Genomic DNA, 21,454 nt, shown 5'->3' on the forward strand with positions numbered 1-21,454 from the left:
GTCAGTGGGTTCGCGTTGGATTCCACCACACCGCCAGCGCGGGACCAATGGCTGGCAAGAGGGTGCGGGTCGCGGGAAGTACCTCGTGCGTACCTCGCTTAGAGGCTATCCAGCCGCCGACTGGTTCCGTCCCTGTTCGGAAGATTTCACTTCGCTTACGCACGCGCGCCACGTTCGTGTTACACACACACCTGTACGTAAACTCGCACACCGACGCAGACACACACAAGCAAACTCACGCACACGTGAACGTGCCCCTGGAATTATGTCGTCATGTTGGCAAGCTCCGCTACCTGCTGCCCGTCCACCGAACCACCACCTAGCCAGCAGACACCTGACACCATTCGAATTCCTTCAATACTCTCCACCGACATCGCCGCCCGTAACTCGTTGTCAATAACGTTCCCGTCGTTCTACAGTTCCCGTTGTTCTCGAACTGGCCACCGACAGTACTGCGTGACCCGTTTGGCGTAGTCCATTGAATAATTATTAACATAATATTTATACAGTTGACAGCCGCACCTGTTTTTTTTTTGCTTTTTCCAAACGCCATTACCACGGCTTATTATTTTTGGCGAATAACATAATTTATCTTACCCCACCCTTCCCACCGCTCGACGAACACTTCAAAACTGGCTTCTGTAAACAGCGTTCCAGAAAATGAAGGTAACGATATTAAATCCGATGATTATAACAATATAACGTATCGTAATTTAGTTTTCTTTTTTTATTATTATGTTTGAGTGTTTGCCATACGAGTGTACGCTATACCGACCTTGGTTTAGTCTTCCTGATTAATGTTGATTATTATTATTTATTATGTATTAGACATTTTTGTTGTTATTATTATCGTTATTACCATGTGTTGGGGATTAAAATAAGCTATTTCCTATTTATGCGATGAATCTCTTCACATTGTATTACTTCTACGATATTGACTCTATAATTAATGACAATAGTATATGATATGAATATACGCCTACAACACCTACGGCCCACACACGCCTAATACTATAAATTAGTAGTGTCCATAGGCGTAAATAGTGTTTGAAATTTTGGGGGGCAGTAGATCAGGTATATACTTAATACTCTTATGATGATTTAAATTATAGTAGTGGAATCACTAGTTTTTTGGTGGGGAGGGTGGCTTATCCCCCAGGCCCCCTCCCCCTATTTGCTCCTATGGTAATGTCTAATTTGTTTTTTGGTTAACTTCAAACGTCTCTTACATTTGAAATATCAAGATATTAGCGTTTACCCAGATCGGTTGGAGATATTTTTGTTTTTATTCTTGGTAGTACCATGCAACATTATTTTATAGAAATAAGTAATTCTTTATACAAATAGTTAATGGTTTATTTTTTAATTAGCTGGTTAAATTAATTTGATTTAAGTACCTATATTGTATTTGTGTATAAATCCATAAATAATATATACCTATGAACAATTCAATTAAAAAAAAAACAAACCCAAGTTTAAAAACATTAAAAATAAGCACAACGATTTATAATATGTCTGTGGTTTATTACGATTTTTTAGCGTAGCGTTCTTGCTCTCTTTTTATATTATGCACTATTATTGTGAAGAAAAAAATGTTTTTATAATAATTGTTACATTATGTATTATGCCAGTGACCACTATGAACTAAGATAAAATCAAGTAATACGCTCTGAGAAACTGCAATAAAGTCGTGATTGTTGAGTTGTTCAGATCGTTTTCGCGACAAATGAGTAAGCCTCAGCCCTCAAATAGTCAAGAAGCCATACAAATTCTGAAAATAATGTCACTGACAGTATTTCAGCTGACAAATATTTAAACCCAATAATATTATCGTTATTAAAATTAATATTAATACATTTTTATGGATGTTACTAGCTTGTTAAAATTATTTATTGAACTATTCATATCATATACTATTGTCATTAATTATAGAGTCAATATCGTAGAAGTAATACAATGTGAAGAGATTCATCGCATAAATAGGAAATAGCTTATTTTAATCTAAATATTTTTAAGATGTCCCTACTAATATTTTTAAATTCAATAAAATAACTAAAATTTTTGTTATCCCTGTTTTTAAATTAACAAAATGTACATATTTGTTTCTGCCATCTTTCCACAGAATTTAAATAACATTGAATGTTTTAAAATTCTAAAATTAGTACTCTTTGAATTAGGTAAAAACAAAAGTTTTAAATAGTTTGATTAGAAATAATGACTTAACTATAATATACAATTTCGTCAACATTTAAGAGGATGTAAGATGTTAATTTTTTGTCTCCGTCTTACATGGGAGTGACATTGCAAATTTACGCTCAGAAGATTACATTTAGTTTCATTAGTTTAAAAATTAGAGTGAATTGACCTATTATGAAACTTGATGATAAGAACAATATTTGTGTTTGTACCCATGTTGTTTTTTACAATAGGTAATTCAGCTTTTAAATAAGTTATATTTATTCTTAATTTACTCTATATTATAGGTATTATACGCTTTACTTGCTAAATAATTGAACTGTCGTAAAACACCCTCATACAAACACAGATAATAATCTTATCATCAAGTTTTATATTAGGTCCATTCGTGAATTTCCCATGTTACGCACTTGTTAGTTGTTAGTTGTTACTTGTTAGACGGAGACAAAAATGGCCGTATAGCGTCCTCTTAAAAACGACCTAAATGTTTTACAGACTTCCATACAACAAACTTCCATTTAGCAAAATATCCCGTTTGACGAAATATTTTTGGAAACCAAATTTATTAAATTCTATTTAACGAAATTCTTGAATTTTTTTAATGAATTTTTTTTATGCTTCATGAGACTTTGTAATATAGAAATTCTACTGTATTGCACTGTCACCGTACTCCGTGTAAACCGCGTGGTTAACCCGTCGCCACGATATACTAAATAGGCAATATTAGATAATATTTAGAATTTAAAATATTCAACTATTCCACCGTGAATCAGGTGGTTATTAATGACAAGTGAAATCGTTTTACCTAAACAAAATAATTTAATGTGGTGAATAACGATAAAATTCTGAACACAGAGTCATGTAGGTATATAGCACCAAAAACCGTATTTGACCAATTATAGCGATTGTAAATTGTATTGGGCAATTAGTTATTTGGTAATCTAACAATAGCTGCATTTCTAAAATTACAAGAATATTGTCATAACTCATAATCATAATCATAAAGGTATTAAAATAATAAATATAATTAATAAACATGAATACAATCCGTATGTGATAAGAATACAATTTTATATTTAATTGTCATTATAAATCTTCCTCGTATTTGTTAATATATGAACACTTTTGTCGAAATCTATAGGTAGGTATATCATTTAATTCTACCTTTAGTTGTACATAGTCGTAGCAGTTGGTAATATCGTGTTGTGATTTTGTGAATATTATGATGTTCAAGTTATTTAACTAATAAATCTAGTACTTGAATATAATACCGGTAATTGCTTACAGCAAAATCGAGATTTTAGGTAACTGTTTTTTTGATCAAATTTTTACATAAAACACTCTCATAAAATGTTTGTAGATTCATGCCTCAATTTTATTTTTTCAATTCTAATTTTCATTATAAACAACATCAGAAACGTTTAATCGAATCTTCAATCTTTTTGTCGGATAAATATTAGTAGAGGTAAAATCTTATATTTAAAAAAATGTAAAATATCTATAAATAGCTCGAAAAATCTAAATATATTGAAAATTATACCGTTGTAGGTACCTATAGTAAATACCTCGGAAAAAACTAATATTATAAATTTTATTATAGTAATTTAGTGAATATTATCGGTTTTGAATTGTGTAATTACATAACAAAATCGATGTTGCCAAAACTGGTGGTTTTGACTAAAAATTCCCGTTTTCCCTCCATTTTTAAATTTTTTTTCCAATAATTGAAAGTTAAGGATATTCTATAATTTTGACCCAATTACTTTATTGTAAACAATTGCATGCATTGCTCCGCCAAGAATTTGAAACTATGTTTGTTAAAACTTCGTTTTACTAAATTTTGATTTTATTTTCGTCCGAATATGCATGCCAAATAAACCATAAAAGTGGTTTTCTATTTTAAATTTTTTTGTTTGTTACATCATTGTAACAATATTAAAAGTATAAATCCGTATTGTGTTATATATAATTACATAATAATAATATGTAAGTTTGCGATTACATCGTAATGCGTTACCGGTGTTTATCTTGTGCACATTGAATTGTCATCTATAAAATGTAAATATGACAAACAATAAAATTCCGCTATAATATAAATAAAGGGTTAAATGGTTAATAATAAATATTAAGCAACTATCTATATTTTTATTTTTGTTTTATATTGCAACAATAATTATAATTGTATACCTACTTACATAATATTATTATATTAGTTATTGCATTATGTGTATACAATATTAATATTAAATTGGCTTTGCGTCACAACATTTTCTAAACATTTTTTTTTTCAACTAGTTAGGTGTATATAAATATATTATTACTTTTAAATTATAATAGGTTTCTAAAAAGAGAGCTTTATAAAACAGTAATATAGACCATGTGGAAGTTATACATTTTATCTAGTTGGTATTTGAGACTGTGAATAACCATAACTGTCTTTTTATTCTAACTATAAATTATAAGTTATAACTAGAGCGCGAATTATTATGCATTAATAAGTTTCAAAATATGCTGTCGAAATCGAGAACATGTGCAACAAATCTGCAATAACATAAATTTTAAATTGTGTAATATGGTAAAGATTCACAATTTAGTAGCTTATAAATTTATTCATCAAAAATAATTTGAAACAAATTAAATAACTTATAATATAATAATAATTATAGATATCTATTATAGGTATTATTATTATTTTTATTATTATTATTATTATTATTACTATCTATTATCTCCCTACTTAATAAACAAAAAAATTTGTAATTTATATTTTCAAATTATTAAATTGAATAATCCTACAAAAGGTATTTTATACATTTTTTTAGAATTTTTGCTTTAATATGTAATATATTTTGAATTTTGTCAAAATATTTAGAAATATGCCATAACCATTAAGCATGCAGTAATATGCAAAAAAATCCCCATTAGCTTCAAACTCTTAGAATTCGTAAAAATTACTGACAAAAATCCAAAAAATGTGAAAATGAAAAAAATTTGCAAATCTGCTCTTTAGTTGTAACTTATATAATCTTAAAACAAATAGAAAATATATTAATGTTAAATAGGTAGTTTTATTCTGTTATTTTCAATTTTTTATGAATAACTAAAAAATAAGATAACCAACAGTTTTTTTTGACTTGTCTAGTGAAAGCAACTCAAGACAAAGTAGTATATAAGAGTTTACTAACATTAATTTTGCCATCAAGTTTTTTTTTAACTTCATTAGAGCTTTATTGTACTCATAAAGTAAATAATACAGTTTTTAGTTTGTCCATTATTTTCTTTTACTTCCTCTTGAAAAATGTTCTTGTAATTATAATTATTCAAAATTTTACATTTAAAATCCAAAAATTACTTTCTAAAAAAAAAATTTAAATTATATTAAAACATTTGTATAGTTAAATTACAGGGAAAATGTTAAAAACGAATGTGAAGATCCTGAAGTAAATGCAATGGCTCTCAAAATGAAAGAAAATTATCAAAAAACTGCAACAGCAGCAGCTCCGGCTAATGTGTATATAAACAGAGCCCATAGAGGTGTAACATTGGCTAATGCACCAATCACAACAAATAACACAGAACAAAATATGCAAGGAAAATTACTTAAAGATTGTAAAGATGTCGAAAGTATGAAAGGTAAGCAAACAAAAAATAATTCATGATTTGAAATTTCCTATGAAAACATTATATTTTATGTTCTTTTATGCAATATAGGTAAATTTTCATGGACATTAATCGCTGGATATTATGTACCATATATCATACGAGTAATTAATGGTGAACTTTTGAAGTTTGTATCTGTACGTATGGCTGAAACTCACCTTCTCAGCAACTATTTAGATTATTTACATGCAGATATTTATAAATGCGCATCTGTAAGAAGTCATATTATCACTGATACTGAAGCTATATTATTAAACGAAATCAACCAAGAACATACCGACTCTATATACGGGAAAAAAAAGTTTTTCGCAGGAAAAGATTATATTGTTTGTTTAGAAGAAGTTCATGAATTTTATACGTTCATAGAAGTATGTTATAAAAAATTAATGTGCAATATTACTCCAGGTAGCACAGAAAAATGCGGTTTTATACGTATTAACTCTGAATGTATTGTGCCATATTGTATTGAAGATAACCGAAAATACGTTCCGATTTTCTTCTTTAAAGGCAAATCAGAAATCCTAGAGCGTCGAGCTGTAAAATTAGAAAATTGGAACTTGGCCTATCTCAAGTTCTGTTGTAGAATAATTAAGGGTATCAGAAATGAGTTTTTTCTTAGTAACTCTTGCACAGTGATCGATGTTGATGATATCAAGAATTATTTTCCACCGCAAACAAATATTGAGGAATATTGGCCAGGTAAGGAGGTTTATACACAATTCCTAACTAATCAGAAATCCACCCGTATAAATCCACCCAGTGACTGGATCAGAGAACCCCCTAACGTAGTACCTGCTGAAAATACTACTCCTCATACCTTAACCGCACCTGCACCAATATTACCACCGATTATACCAGTGATGATCTCCTATCAAAACAGATGGCTACCAAACCAAATGGTATGAATTATGTTATATATTATTTAAATATATATATTAAATTGCTTTTTTATTTTTGGTTCTTTAAATAATTTGTTGCTTGTGTTTTCACAATGTATTCAAATGTATCAATTATTTTATGCTTATAATTATTTTTAGTACTATTTACTATTAAATATTAATAAATAATGGATCAATAAATAAAAAGGTCTATCAATTAATAATTGTAATATATTTTGTACCTATCAAAATAATATAAATATGGGAAAAATGGTTTAAAGGCTTTTTAGTTTTTTACATTCAATTTTGCTTTTATTTGTTTCATTTAATTATACTTCATAGTAATGGTAGTGTCGTGCATGCTTTTAAATAAACCAATTTTTTTCTCTACAATCAGCCTGTATTCTAAATAGATAAAAAATATTTTTGTAGGTGAATTCCTATACCACTCAGGCTCAGCCACCATCAACAACACGTGCCTATTCTATTGCAGCCAGAAATCAAAGCATAGCTGGGCAATGCTATAATGCGGTACTTAATTTTCAACTTTCTTAATTTTTATTCTCCTCTTATTCCTCGCCTCTTATATAGAAATACTCAACCAATTATCTGTAGTTCAAAGCTCACACTGTAAACTGTTTTTGATTTTATACTTTTGTATCCATTAAAGAATTTACTTTCTTGTATTTTTATAAAGGAATGGACTAATTAGTGTCATTCCTCAGTTGGTAATTCAAACAATTAAGCGTTTTTTTTCATGTTTTTGTAGACTTAAAGTAATGTTAATATATTAATAAACAATAAGGTATGAAGCTTTTCTTTTCTTTGAAATTGTTTTAAAATAACAAGTCTAGCTATTAATATATTGGATCATTTTACAATTTAATATATTTTGATGCTTCATTAAAGTTAATTTATAATGTAATAAAAGTATTGACTACAAGCTTAGCATGTGTGATATAATTAAGGGTTTGAATTCAATGGTTGGTTTTATTTTTACTACTATTAATATTACATTGTAGGCTATGTAATACATATTAGTAAATCAACAGTTTTTACATTTAGTTTTTATTGGATTTTCAGAGTTCAACAATGTCTCAAGGCAGCAGTTTGATAAGCGGTTCGGGTCATTTTGTTCCACCACCGTATTTAGTCCATGCAGGCAGTACGGCACCAGTAATTGGGTAAGTGTTATCAAAATAATATAAATAATCAAATTTGTAAAAATCTAAAACAGAAAAAAAATTATTTATGCTTATAGTAATACCGTTTCATACTCCAACATTGTACCTAATAGTCAATGTGTGGCAACTATGTACAATCCAATGACCAATAGCAATGTAATATCACATTCAAGTCAAATGAGACAATTCTACAATCAACATTCTTACAATAGCCAAGCCCAACAACAACAGTTGCAGCAACAACAAATTACTTATCTTCAAACTCAGCAGTCACATAGAGGCCAATCTGTGTATGATCTTTTCACCAATAATCAACAGCGCAACACAATGACGAATGCTGGACCCATTGTAATTGCTCCATCCCCAGAAATCATTGACTTACCGTCCTCATCATCCAGCCCGGTACATCCAACGGTGCAGGTGACTCCTGTTTTTCCTAATATTAGCTGGGAATTGACAAGAATACCGGAACGTATGTGGGCACTTGACACATCTAATAATGATGCATACAAGGTTAATGATGTTTAATATTTTAAGATTGACTGAAGTTATTGGGGCCTAGAATAAAATTATATTATTTTTCATACCTATATAAAATATAAAATCTTGATACCTTTATACCTTTATTTTTAAAAACAAGTATATATTTATTCACAAAAATAGCATGTGCATCAACTTCAGCCAATTTTGTATAACATAGATAAGTTGATTATGTGCATTAATAAACATAAGATACTATGAGTTAATCTTTAAATTAATAATATTTTAATTTTATTGACTTTGTTTCAACATTTATTATTTGATAAATTGCAATATAGCAATAAGTAACGGGCCTGTATGTTATTAAACTAAAGTCATAGTAGTATTAACACAAAAAGCTACTATTTAGATTTATTTTTCATATAGAAAACCAAATAACTTTTTTTTAATTATTATAATATGTGTAATACATCCACCAGTTTGCATTTAAAAAATAAATAATATATATATATATTTAAAACAGATCCAAACGGCCACACTTCAAGGAAAAATTATATATTGCATAAACGCCAAACCATATATATATTCTCATTTATTGATTACACTAAATGATCTAATCCTGATGGTGCTGCCAGAATGTACAGTCACGAAATGCGCTTACGTCTTAAGCAAATGCTTAAATACAACATTATTCAGTGGAAATTCGTAAGTGTCTCTGCTCCTAGCTACTTTTAATAATAATTATACCTGCTATTACTCATCCGACAGTGTTAGGTAGAGGTTAATAAATTTCACCCGTCGTTTGTTTGACAGCGAGCAATTGACTGTGTTGCGGAGAAATGGACGCCTCGTGTCGATGCACCCGAATGATACACCCATGGCCTTGTTACAAGATGTCACAAGTGTTTTTCCGCAATTAATAAACACATTGGCTGGTATTGGTTGGAATGAAAATCAAATTCAACAATATCAATCTGCGGGTGGTCCGTCCAAAAGACAACGTACCGACTAGGAATGGGCCTGGCACGGTGGAAGCACAGACCCGACTGGCAAAAGCTGGTGGCGGGCAGCAGCAGCAGTAACAGCGGTGGTGCCACTTCCATCCCCGCCGCCATCACTGGTTGGCAATCGCCGCACTCACATCACCCACCGTACCCATTGCTGCAAAATACCTACCAGAGTCGAAGAAACTGGCCTCCGCCCCCGCCGTACATGTATAAGGACTACTACCGCAACTATGCAGCATATGTAATCTGCGTGTCTATGGAAAGTTGTTCCTCATCATCTCTTATCGTGTTTTTCTCTCGTTTTTCGCGTTTTCTTTTGTTATCCAGTTATTGCCTGTAATTAAATTCAGCGTTATTATTATTTTTTATTATTAACTGAGTTACTGTCCAATTAAGATTATGTTTTGAATAGATCGACGACGAGATTTCAATTCTGAATACCAATATATTATATTATGGTATGGGTGTTTTATTTCTATAAATAGTATGTGTACATAGTACATAATAATATACAAGGCTGGGCAACTTAATGATTTTTTTTTTAACTCGTTACCTATATGTTAAGTTATTTTAAAATAATTAAGTTAAGTTACCCGTATTTTTTTTCTTTAAATCGTTAAGTTAAAAGTTAACTTTGGAAAAAAAGTAACTTAACTTAGTTTAAGTTAAAATTTGATAATTTGCAAAAATAAAAAATTCGAGACATAATATGGTTTATTAAATAAAATTTGCATTATTCTTCGGACAAAAAATAACTTAATTTAGATATTTTCGAAATAAAATTAACTTAATTTTAAGTGCCCAGCCTTGCATATAATATATGTACAAACAAAAATAATTTATATCTACACGATTCCGTGTGGTGTATATATTATAATTTATTATTACAATACTATTATATATTTTAAATATTCATTTCGGATCTTTGTCATTTTTCATTATTTAATTTATCTTTCCATTTATTCGAAATATTAATTTGAATATTAGTTTTAAATGATATACTGAAAAGTGAACATTTGTAAAATAGTTAGTTGATTATATTGTATTGTATATTATTTGTATATTATTTAACTTTTGTATTGACCTATAACAAATTGGAACTTATTATTTTAATTAATATTGTTTTGTTTCGTAATAAAAAAAAAAGTAGATATCTCTTGGTTTCTTATTACAGACCATGTATATGGTATATAGTATACCTACAAAACATAATATCAATATAATAAAAAAACATAACATAAAATAATATTACCAAAATTGGTTCCGGAACACATTATTTGATCTAATGCGAATAAATGCTCAAAACCGTTTGTGCCAAGTGGAGTACAATACCGATTGCGGATTGCATGCATAAAATATAAATGGTTAAAATGTGTAGGTAATAAATTCAAATTATAGACGTCTGAACGAGAATACTTAAGAAAGTATAAGGCTGGGACCATGCGTCATTGGAAGTTCATTAATCTTAAATGTAACGTCTGTCATGAATCGGACGTGCAGGGTGACGTCGACGGGACAGTAAATTTGACAAACTTTGAGTGTGTGACCGTCGACTATAATAGTCAGTAAATCGTGAAACTCGGGTGACAGTTATAAGAGCGAAAAGTAAATGATTCTACTCAATATATTATTATTCCTTAACTTACAATATATTATACCAATGGCTTAATTCAAAAATGTTGTAAGTACATTTTTTGACGAAAATGAGTCAAGTGCATAATAGTATAAGAAAAGGTGGATAAGTGGATGTCGCTCTGCTGTACGGTAGGTTACAAGTGGGTCACTGTAATGGATGGTGTTAAATTTGAATTCAATGATATAATATCATTGTATAAGAAAAACGATTCTGAGCGAAAACGGTCAGTCAGCCTATGATTTTAGTGATTTTACCAAGTATATTTGATGATATTATTGTGAATAAAGTAATTTATATATAACCTATTTACGTGGAGCCTTGTTTTAAATTTTCAATCCTTAGCCATAAAAGTTAAAAATTTATAAATTTTTAACTACAAAATAATTAATAAATTATAAATTTGATAAATGTTGTCAAAATTTGAACTTTAAATGCTTATAAAAAAAAATTGTGCCTATGTATTTTTAATATTTTTCAACTGCTATTAGAACGATATATCAGGAGCCTTATATTAAATTTTCACGCTTTTTTACCCAACAAATAAAAATTTATTGATATTTATAGAAAAAAAACTAAAAAAATTGAAAACTGACAATGTCCGTAAACAGCTCAAAAAGAGTCAAAATATTTTCAACATTTTATGGTGTATAGAAAATGCAAATATAAACATTCAGTGAAATTTTCAAGTATCTACAGTCATTTGTTTTTTAATTACAATAAAATAAGAAAATTGTTACATGAGAAATCGAGTAAATATCAAATGTTGTAAAAATATGAATTTCAGACGCTCATAAAAATTTAATTTAAGTTTCTTCTAGACATTTTTTTTTTGATAAAGGTAGACAAACTTATGAGTAATCTTATATTACATTTTCAAATCTTAGATTTAAAAAGAAAAATTTTTATGAATTCTCATCAAAATAATTTGCTATTTTTCGTGATTTTTCCGTATTTTGACAAAATTTGAACTTTAAATGCTTATAATTAAAAACTGTGACTAAGGATTTTTAATTTTTTTCATCTGCCTTTGAAACAATAACCTAGGAGCCTTCTATTAAATTTTCAAGCTTTTTTACTCAACAGATAAAATTTTATTGATATTTATAGAAAAAAAAACTAAAAAAATTGAAAACTGACAATGGCCGTAAACAGCTCAAAAAGAGTCAAAATATTTTCAAAATTTTATGGTGTATAGAAAATGCTAATTTAAACATTCAGTCAAAAGTTCATGTCCCTACGGTCATTTGTTTTAGAGTTACACCAAAAACCAAAATCGATTTTCTCGAAAACAGATTTTGCGTAAAAATTCCCGTTTTTCCTTAATTTTTCTTTTGTTTTTCACGTCGCTTGTGAAAACTACTGGGAAATTTTTACTTTTGACCCCCCAAAGTACCAACTAGATTCACTTTCCTATCAGAAAAGTTACTATTGAAGAAAATCCAAGCACTTTTACTGTCCTAAAAGGTGATGACAGACACAAAAATAAAAAAAAAATAAAAAAAAAACACACACATCATTGTAGAATCAATACATTCATCGCTTCGCTCAGAATCTAATAGTAATAATTATATGTTTGCAAATATGTGGTAAGTGATATTGTACATATTTAAGTCAATAGATAGCAGACTATTAAGTGATAAGTACTATAAATAATTATTGTTATTTCTAAAATGTGTTAAGTCCTATAATTGTGTACTAATAACAGTTTTGCAATAATGTGTTAAGTGAGCACTTCCAACATTTCTACCGTCTACGAAATTTTTCCCGCTATATTGAGTGTGTGTTAAATACAGTTGAGTACAGTTTTAATTTATTTATCTTTAAAATGTCTTCCACTCATAAATAGTTCTTAATGTTCTTATATACTATTGATAGGGTAAATAAGTAGTGCATCACTACTATTCAATTGTTGGTCTAATTATTGTATAATCTCTTCAATGTTACATACAAAATTAAAAAAATTGAATTGGCTCTACTGTAAAATTCATTATTTTTTACATACAAAATGTTTGAATTAAGTATGCAGGTGAATAAGGTACTGGTGAAAAACGAAAGGCATCAGAGGATACTAGTGTAAAGTACTTAACTAACCTATAAACAAACTCAAATAGGATGAGAATTCATTGAATGGAACTTATAGTCAAATACAGGTTAGTTGTGTAAATTATACCAAAAGAAATTTTTATAATGCTAGGAGAAAGATAATGCCAAAATGACGCAATACCTAGTTCTTTTGACTTTCATAATTTTTTCATCACAGTGGAGCTCTGTTATTGCATTGGGATTATATATAGCTAACAATGGTTGTTCCCCGAGTTTCAATTTAATGGAATCGAACGACCTCATTTGTTCCTCTCCGAACTCGTACGGAATATTTTTTTTTAGTAAATTATAAAGTGGTTTGGCAATAATTGCAAAGTTCGGGATGAAACGTCGAAAATATGATGATAAACCAATGAAACTCTGTAGTTCTTTATTATTTTGTGGTACAGGATAGTTTTCAATAATCGAGACGTTTTTTGGATTTGGTTTAATACCGTATTGGTTTACACAGTACCCTAGGTAGAGTACCCCACATTTCAAAAATTTACTCTTGTCCAGGCGGATCTCTAACTATCTATTTTTCATTACCTTTAATACTCTCGATAGGAGCTCTAGATGCTCTTCAACGGTTTCCGTGGCTAACATAATGTCGTCGAAGTATGAATAAAAAAAATAAAAATGAAAATAAATATGAAATATGAATATAAAATATAAATATGAATTTTTCACTAAAAATCCTTTAAGATAATAATATTTTTTGGGCGTAGACCGTTTGGGCGAATCGACCCAAAATATAGTCCATTTGGGCGGATAACTATATACCGTTTGGGCGAGGGTTTAGTCAACTAAAACTACCGTTTGGGCGAATAGATATATACAGTTTAGGCGAGAATAATTCAATTAAAAATACCGGTATGAAAATGCTTATAATATACACTCAACAAACAACAGGTTCCATAACTATACATCTTTTACCTCTTTTCGTAGTTAAAATATGTTAAAATATGATTTTTAAATCCATTTTAGGTAAATGTAAAAAAATAGAAAAACTTACAACTGACTACTATTGTTAAAATTAATTTTTAAATACTTGTACATGAAAGTATTATTCAAGACACTACACGTAGCACACTACAGTGTTATTATGTACAACTTGGACAGCGTGTCTGAATCGTAATCTTATTTTCGATAATAGTGATTAATAACGATTAGAAATATTGCAATAATATCATCAGTACCTATCTGTCACCCGGTTTTTACCTCGCACATAGGTAAAAATAATTTCACTCGCCCAAACGGTACAAATGATAGTCGCCCAAACAGACTATTAATTTTTCTGGTAAAAATTATTACCTTCGCCCAAACGACCACCGGCCATTTTTTTATATCATAACTTTTTCTAATGATTTAATATCAGCAATATTTAATTCTCAAATTGTTTGACCTTTCCTAATTTTTAATATAAGATCAATTTTTTTAAGGGTACTAAATCCCTTAAGGTTAACCTCTTTTGACTGAAGCTCGGAGACTTTCATTTTTTCTAATATGCTTATAAAATTTGTTCATTGCATTGTTACATGTATTGACATTTATAGAAAAAAAAACTAAAAAAATATAAATGATAAATACTATAAATGATCACTGCAAATTTAATTTATTTACGATTATTTGTTTTAGAATTTCACCAAAAAACAAAACAAATTTTATCGACGACCTATTATGTGTAAAAATTACTGTTTTTCCTTAATTTTCGTTTTCTTTTTCAAAGGACTTTTGAAAACTATTGAGAATTTTAAATTGTCCTCTCAAATACTCCTAGCTTATTCACATTCCCATCAAACCTGTTGAAGAAAACCGAATATATTTTCCTGCCGCAAATGCTGATGATAGGACATAAAAATTAAAAATTAAAAAAAACACACATCATTGTAAAATCAATACATTCATCTTCACTCAGAATCTTAATTTTAATAATTTCTATAAATAGCTCAAAAAGAGTAGACATTTTTGGAACGGAAAATTGTAAGTATCCATGGTTAATCGTTTTTGAATTAGAACAAAATAAGAAAATAGTTTGATGAGAAATTTCTAATTTACAGGTTATTTAATAAATTTTAACTTCAAACGTTTATAAACAATTATTTTCAAGGTAAACAAACTTTTGTTTTGTTATAGGTAAAAAAACTTATCTCATCATTCTTTGTTTAAATATCTAATTTTGTCCAAATTTGAAGTTAGGTATAATATCTGTGAAAATAAATTGTGTTTATATAATATTTGGTTTTATATACAACTACTTATATGAAACCTTATTTTGAATTTTCAATATGTTGCTAAAATTAAAAATTTTATAATAATTTTTAAGTTTTGTTTTTGATGAATTTTGTAAAATTATGAACTTTAAATGTTTATAAAAAGAGGCAATATTTAAATTAATACTAAAATGCAGTTTTGGCAAAGTTTTCGATTATTACTCAAATAGGTACTTAGGTATATAATAAAGTATTTGAGCAATATTTTATATACAATATTTTTTTTTATACTCAATTGAGTGTATTTTATCTACTAATACTATATTATTTATAATTTAAAAAACATAAGATTTTGGTTTTCGTAGTAATCGATTTTCAGTAATATAATATACTTAGTTCTAAATATTTATAATTGACAGTCAGAAATAAAGTACCTAATTAATGGAAAGTATTCAATGCAATAAAATAGTTAGTTATTAAAGTGATAGAAGAAATATATAAGATATCAGTTCACTCTATTGTTTAAACTAATAGAGCTAAATGTGTTCCGCTGACTGTACAATTTGGTATGTTATGCACTTGCAAGACTGAGACAACAAATTTTGGTTTAATGTCCCCTAAGTGTTTAATATTGTGTACAACAAGGTATTTCGCTTGTAGGTAATAGGAATTCTAATTTTAATTTCAAGATATAAGTGTAGTAATTTGCACTTAAATGCAAAAAAATGAACCAAAACGTGAAAAAGAGAAAATATGCAAAATATAGAAAAAAAATAATTTTTTATACCAACAACAACTAGTATGAAGCAACATTTTATATTATTGGAAAATATGTTTATATTCTCTATAATTAATACTTAATGAATATTAAAAACAGTAGATCCGAATGAAATTAAAACTGGCAGTTCAAATTTGCTTTTATTGTAGACCCATATAAAATAAACATACATCGAGAATATTTATATTTTGTATACAACTTATATAAATAAGCCCTTATACATTAAACTTTTCATTTATAAAGGTATTTAGATTTGAAAAAAGAAACCTAGATCCTTATACACAATAGTATTAATAACTGTAAATTATTAACTTTAAACGGCAATTTTCGTGTAAGATCTCTGGAATAACTAATATTGGTGCTTCACTGTAATGAATTTATATTAGTTTAAAATATTGTACACTGTCATGTTTTTAATTGAAAAATCACAAGTGAATAATATTTTAAACTATGAATAAAGACAACATAATATAATGATCCACATACACTTACAAGCAGACTGTTGACAATCAACTGCAAAAACAAAATATATATATTAATAAGTACATAACATTTGGAGGACGTGGTACACGCATGTATTGTCTCCATCTTACACATTTATGACGCACCAAATTTTCATTCATAGAGTGCATTGATCTATTATCAAACTTTTAGGTATGAACATCGGTTTTTTACGATATTTTAACTTTTAAGTAAATTACGAGCATTTAAAAATATTGACATTTTACATACTCATAACTCCTTGAAAAATTAAAATATCGTGAAAAACCAAAGAGAGAACATAATTTAGTATTAAATAATGAGCCCAGAGCACCTTCACATCACTCAGCCACATATACACACATATAATACGACTTTTGTACACTTTAATTAAATAATTACTGAAAATATACTATAATTCCATTCATTGTTGGAATTGACTTCAACTTTATTTCAAACCATTATATTTTGGATCACTGATATACAACAAAATTTTAAAACTCATGTAAAAAAATGTTTTTATTCTCAAAATAATGCCGGAAATTTTTTTTAGCACTATAAAATATAAAATATACAAATATGAAATAAAAATCAACAAAAATAATATGTTTTTCTGTAATTCTAAGCGTGTAATCAATTTATTGTTTCTAACCATCATGATATTATACCTATTATAATGTATTATAATCTGAAATATTTATTTATATACCGCCATCACAGCTACACTGCTTCTAGTATTCAAAAATATAGTAATAAATTGAGTATTTAAAAATTCAAAAATTTTATGAGCATTGAACATGCTTCAAAAACACCCTGTATCAATTATTTTACCCACTTGTATTTAAGCACATAATATAATACAATTATCTACGTACTTTATACAGTTTGTTGCACAATGTTTATGTTGTACGAGTTTAATGATGTGCCGTTGGGAATATTCCCCAAGGAATGTTCCCGTGAACAAAAAAAAATAAAAATCGAGTTTGAATAGAACGACAGTCTATACTAGTATATTTTGTTCAAAAGTATAAATTAAGAGTACTGTTTTACTTGTATTTTAAAGTGATTTAAACAGAAAGACTGAAGTTTAGTTATATATTTATATTATTTATTACATGTATAAATAAAAAGTTATTGAGTACCTAGTTATGTTTATTTTCACAACGTATTTCAATACATAGTAGTAGTTTGGATACTTTATTAATTGTTTTCCTTTTTTTATCATAAGTTCATAAATCATAATACATTATTATTATTATAAAAGTATTAATTAAGAGTACAGTTTTGCACGTACGTTACTCCAGCCCCCCCATCACTATATCGAATTTCAAACTTTTTTTTGGTTAAATATTTAGCGTGCAATTAGCGTGAATTGGCGTGACTGGTTTTGAAATTTGCGTGGCACTAGGTCAGGTTTAAAAATGTAAACAAAGTGGGGAAGGGGGGCTGTAGAAACGTTTCTATAGCCCCTCCTCATCCGAATTTTGAACTTTTAGGACTTTTTTATGTCTCAATATTTAGCGTGCAATTGGCGTGAATTTGCGTGACCTATTTTGAAACCGTAAACCCAAAGCCCCAAGTACCATGGGCTTTTCCCCTTTATTGCCATTACCCCCCCCCCCCCCCCCCCCCCCCCCCCAAACAACAAAAACTTTTTTTTTCGAATTTATATCAACGCCAATATTTAGCGTGCAAATAGCGTGGATTTGCGTGATCTATTTCGAAACCCTGCATTCAAAGCACCAAGGACCAGGAGCGATACCATTTTTTAGATATTTTTCCGCCCCCCCCCCCCCCCTCCACCCAAATGACAAAAAAATTCTTGGGCTTTGCAAATACAAAATACGAAGAACATACGAAATAATTTACGAAAATTATAAACTATATAAATATATAGGTATGCATTTATTGTTTATATATGTAATAATATGTTTTTATTATTATGTAATTATAATTCCGTTAATAAAACAAAACCATTTTAAATTTGAATTTCAATCGTACCTACCTAACGTCACTTAGCCTATCACCTAAGCCTACGGGATAACCTAGCTAATCAGATGATTTTTCCTGCCAAAGTTCGAGCATTTAAACCGTTTTTACTCAGCGTCGAAGACTGAATTAAACATTATTTAACCGTTTTAATTCGTATGAATATTGTGTGTAATAAAACCTTAAATCCCTTATTTGTACCTACGTATGTATGTATTAGATATAATATATAATAAATTATTATATAAAATATAGGGTATTTCTTTTATATATATTATTATACTCATATAGTCATAAATAATATGTATATAGCTATATAACTAAGCTATATGCTATATATTATGTAAATAAATATATTAATATAGCATTATATACAATTAAACGTTAACTATTAAATGTAGACTATAGAGTATAATATTAATCATTATAAAATCCAGTATAAGCATAGTATTTAGCATTAATATTATGTGAATTTTCAATTTACACAATTTAAATTAAAATATTTTTAAAACAATGAACATGTATATTATAAATATTTAAATTTTAATATGTAAACATTTTATTACTTAAAGTATGTGAATTTTATTTAAATTCAACTTTATTATTACAATACAGTATATTAAATAGTTGTTAATAGTTACTTTAATATTAAAAATAAAAACTGTTTGGGAATTGAAAATTATTATTTTTTAAAATTAATTCGGTAATTCACCGAATACGTAGGTACAAATAAACGATTTAAGGTTTTATTACACACAATATTCATACGAATTAAAACGGTTAAATAATGTTTAATTCAGTCTTCGACGCTGAGTAGAAATGGTTTAAATGCTCGAATTTTGGCAGGAAAAATCATCTGATTAGCTAGGTTATCCCGTAGGCTTAGGTGATAGGCAAAGTGACGTTAGGTAGGTACGATTGAAATACAAATTTAAAATGATTTTGTTTTATTAAAAGAAATATAATAACATCATAATAAAAACATATTATTACATAATATATAAACAATAAATGCATACCTATATATTTATATAGTTTATAAATTTCGTAAATTATTTCGTATGTTCTTCGTATTTCGTATTTGCAAAGCCCCAGAATTTTTTTGTCGTTTGGGGGGGGGGATGGCAATAAAGGGGAAAAGCCCATGTTACTTGGGGCTTTGGGTTTACGGTTTCAAAATAGGTCACGCAAATTCACGCCAATTGCACGCTAAATATTAAGACATAAAAAAGTCCTTAAAGTTCAAAATTCGGATGAGGAGGGGCTGTAGAAACGTTTGCTTAAATTTTTAAACCTGACCTAGAGCCATGCAAATTTCAAAACCAGTCACGCCAATTCACGCTAATTGCACGCTAAATATTTAACCGAAAAAAAGTTTGAAATTCGATATGGGGGGGGGGGGGACTGGAGAAACGTACGTAAATAAAATAGTTTGGAAAATCTTCGTTTCAATTAAGTTCATTTTATGAACGTATATTAATTCAATGTACAATATTACATTATTATCCCGACATTTTGGCCTTACGACATCGAAGAATCACAGCAAATATTTAATTTGTACCTGTACAATTTTATAATACTATATTATGACTCATCCCTTATGACGGGCGACAGCCCCGAGCTTAACAACACCTATGGTAAACTATGGTTGAAGACGCCATTTATAAATAAAATAAAGGTTATGAAGGTAAATATATTATAACTTTGTATTGGTATTATCTTATACGCGTTCCTATATCATCATAAATCACGAATTAATTAAATATGAACTAGCCAACGGGGTTTACATAGTACTATCTTAATTATTATATTGTCAAGTAGACATTAAAAAGAAAATGGCCAAATGTTGCCCAATCCCGAAAAAAAATAATACACTATAATATACTAACGTCCATCATCGAGATATCTGCACAGTATTTATATTGCACATTTAATTATTATGCATATATTATTATTATTACCATATCAGATTGTAAAATATAAAGCTTTCATAGGTACAATACAAAAATTAAAAACCAATCCGCCGCACTGTATGTTGTAATGTACCAAATATAATATAATACCAATATATAAACTAATATATTTTATGACGAATTATAAATATACTACAAAGGAAAAGCTCCTATATTCCTTATAAGTATACAATGTAATTTTTGAAGTGGGTGGTCTGAAATTATAATAAATTGAGATGACTATAATAGCTCCCCCCCTCCAAGCTCACATATTATATCGCAGCCTGCAATGACGATGAAAAACCATAATAATAGATATATGTCTACAAGATCGTCAAAATTGCGAATTATTTTAAAGACATAAAAGTTGACTCAAGTCTTTGCTCATTACCGTTTTTTTATGCACTAATTTATCAATGGATCTATTCATATATTCATATTATAATGACCTTATTCTCAATGACTAGTGAAACATAACACCTTTCTATTATTTACATTCATCATTTCAGTCAGAATATAAAATCAAATAAAATGATTTTTTTCTTTTACAGGTCCCCTTTTAAAATTATTTAACAACAGAATTACTGTGACTTTGGGGAGACTCTCGTACTCCGTTTTCTTAGTAAACCTCACAGTCATGATGATGTCTCAAAGTTCGCAGAGATTGCCTGTATACCTTTCACCAAAATCCGTGGTAAGATGACATTTTGTGTTGATACATTTAAAATTTAAATTAATCGATGAGTTAAAATTTAATCTCGATGCGTCTCGAGTTTGGATAACTGACCACTGAATTTTTATTATGATAATTTTATGGTATGAAACTCATTCGATTTTAGATCGATGCTTGGATATATGATACATTTAAGAGTTACGTGATGGTCTTAGCGTTATACTTGGTTGTCGAAGCACCATTCGC

The 21,454-nt window shown here is 28.6% G+C and overlaps 1 protein-coding gene across 1 annotated transcript; it reads left to right on the forward strand.

Moving 5' to 3' along the window:
- Positions 1–273: 273 nt before the first annotated feature.
- LOC132935410 (uncharacterized) lies at positions 274–9,737 on the forward strand. The gene is made up of 9 exons (XM_061001954.1): positions 274–382; positions 616–666; positions 5,602–5,829; positions 5,908–6,755; positions 7,167–7,265; positions 7,818–7,918; positions 7,996–8,431; positions 8,922–9,103; positions 9,212–9,737. Exons 1-9 carry the CDS (start codon positions 274–276, stop codon positions 9,408–9,410), a joined length of 2,253 nt encoding a protein of 750 aa, XP_060857937.1. The 3' UTR covers positions 9,411–9,737.
- The last annotated feature ends 11,717 nt before the right edge of the window (positions 9,738–21,454 follow it).

The sequence above is a fragment of the Metopolophium dirhodum genome, chromosome 1 (assembly GCF_019925205.1).
Source record: "Metopolophium dirhodum isolate CAU chromosome 1, ASM1992520v1, whole genome shotgun sequence".
Classification (NCBI taxonomy): Eukaryota; Metazoa; Arthropoda; class Insecta; order Hemiptera; family Aphididae; genus Metopolophium; species Metopolophium dirhodum.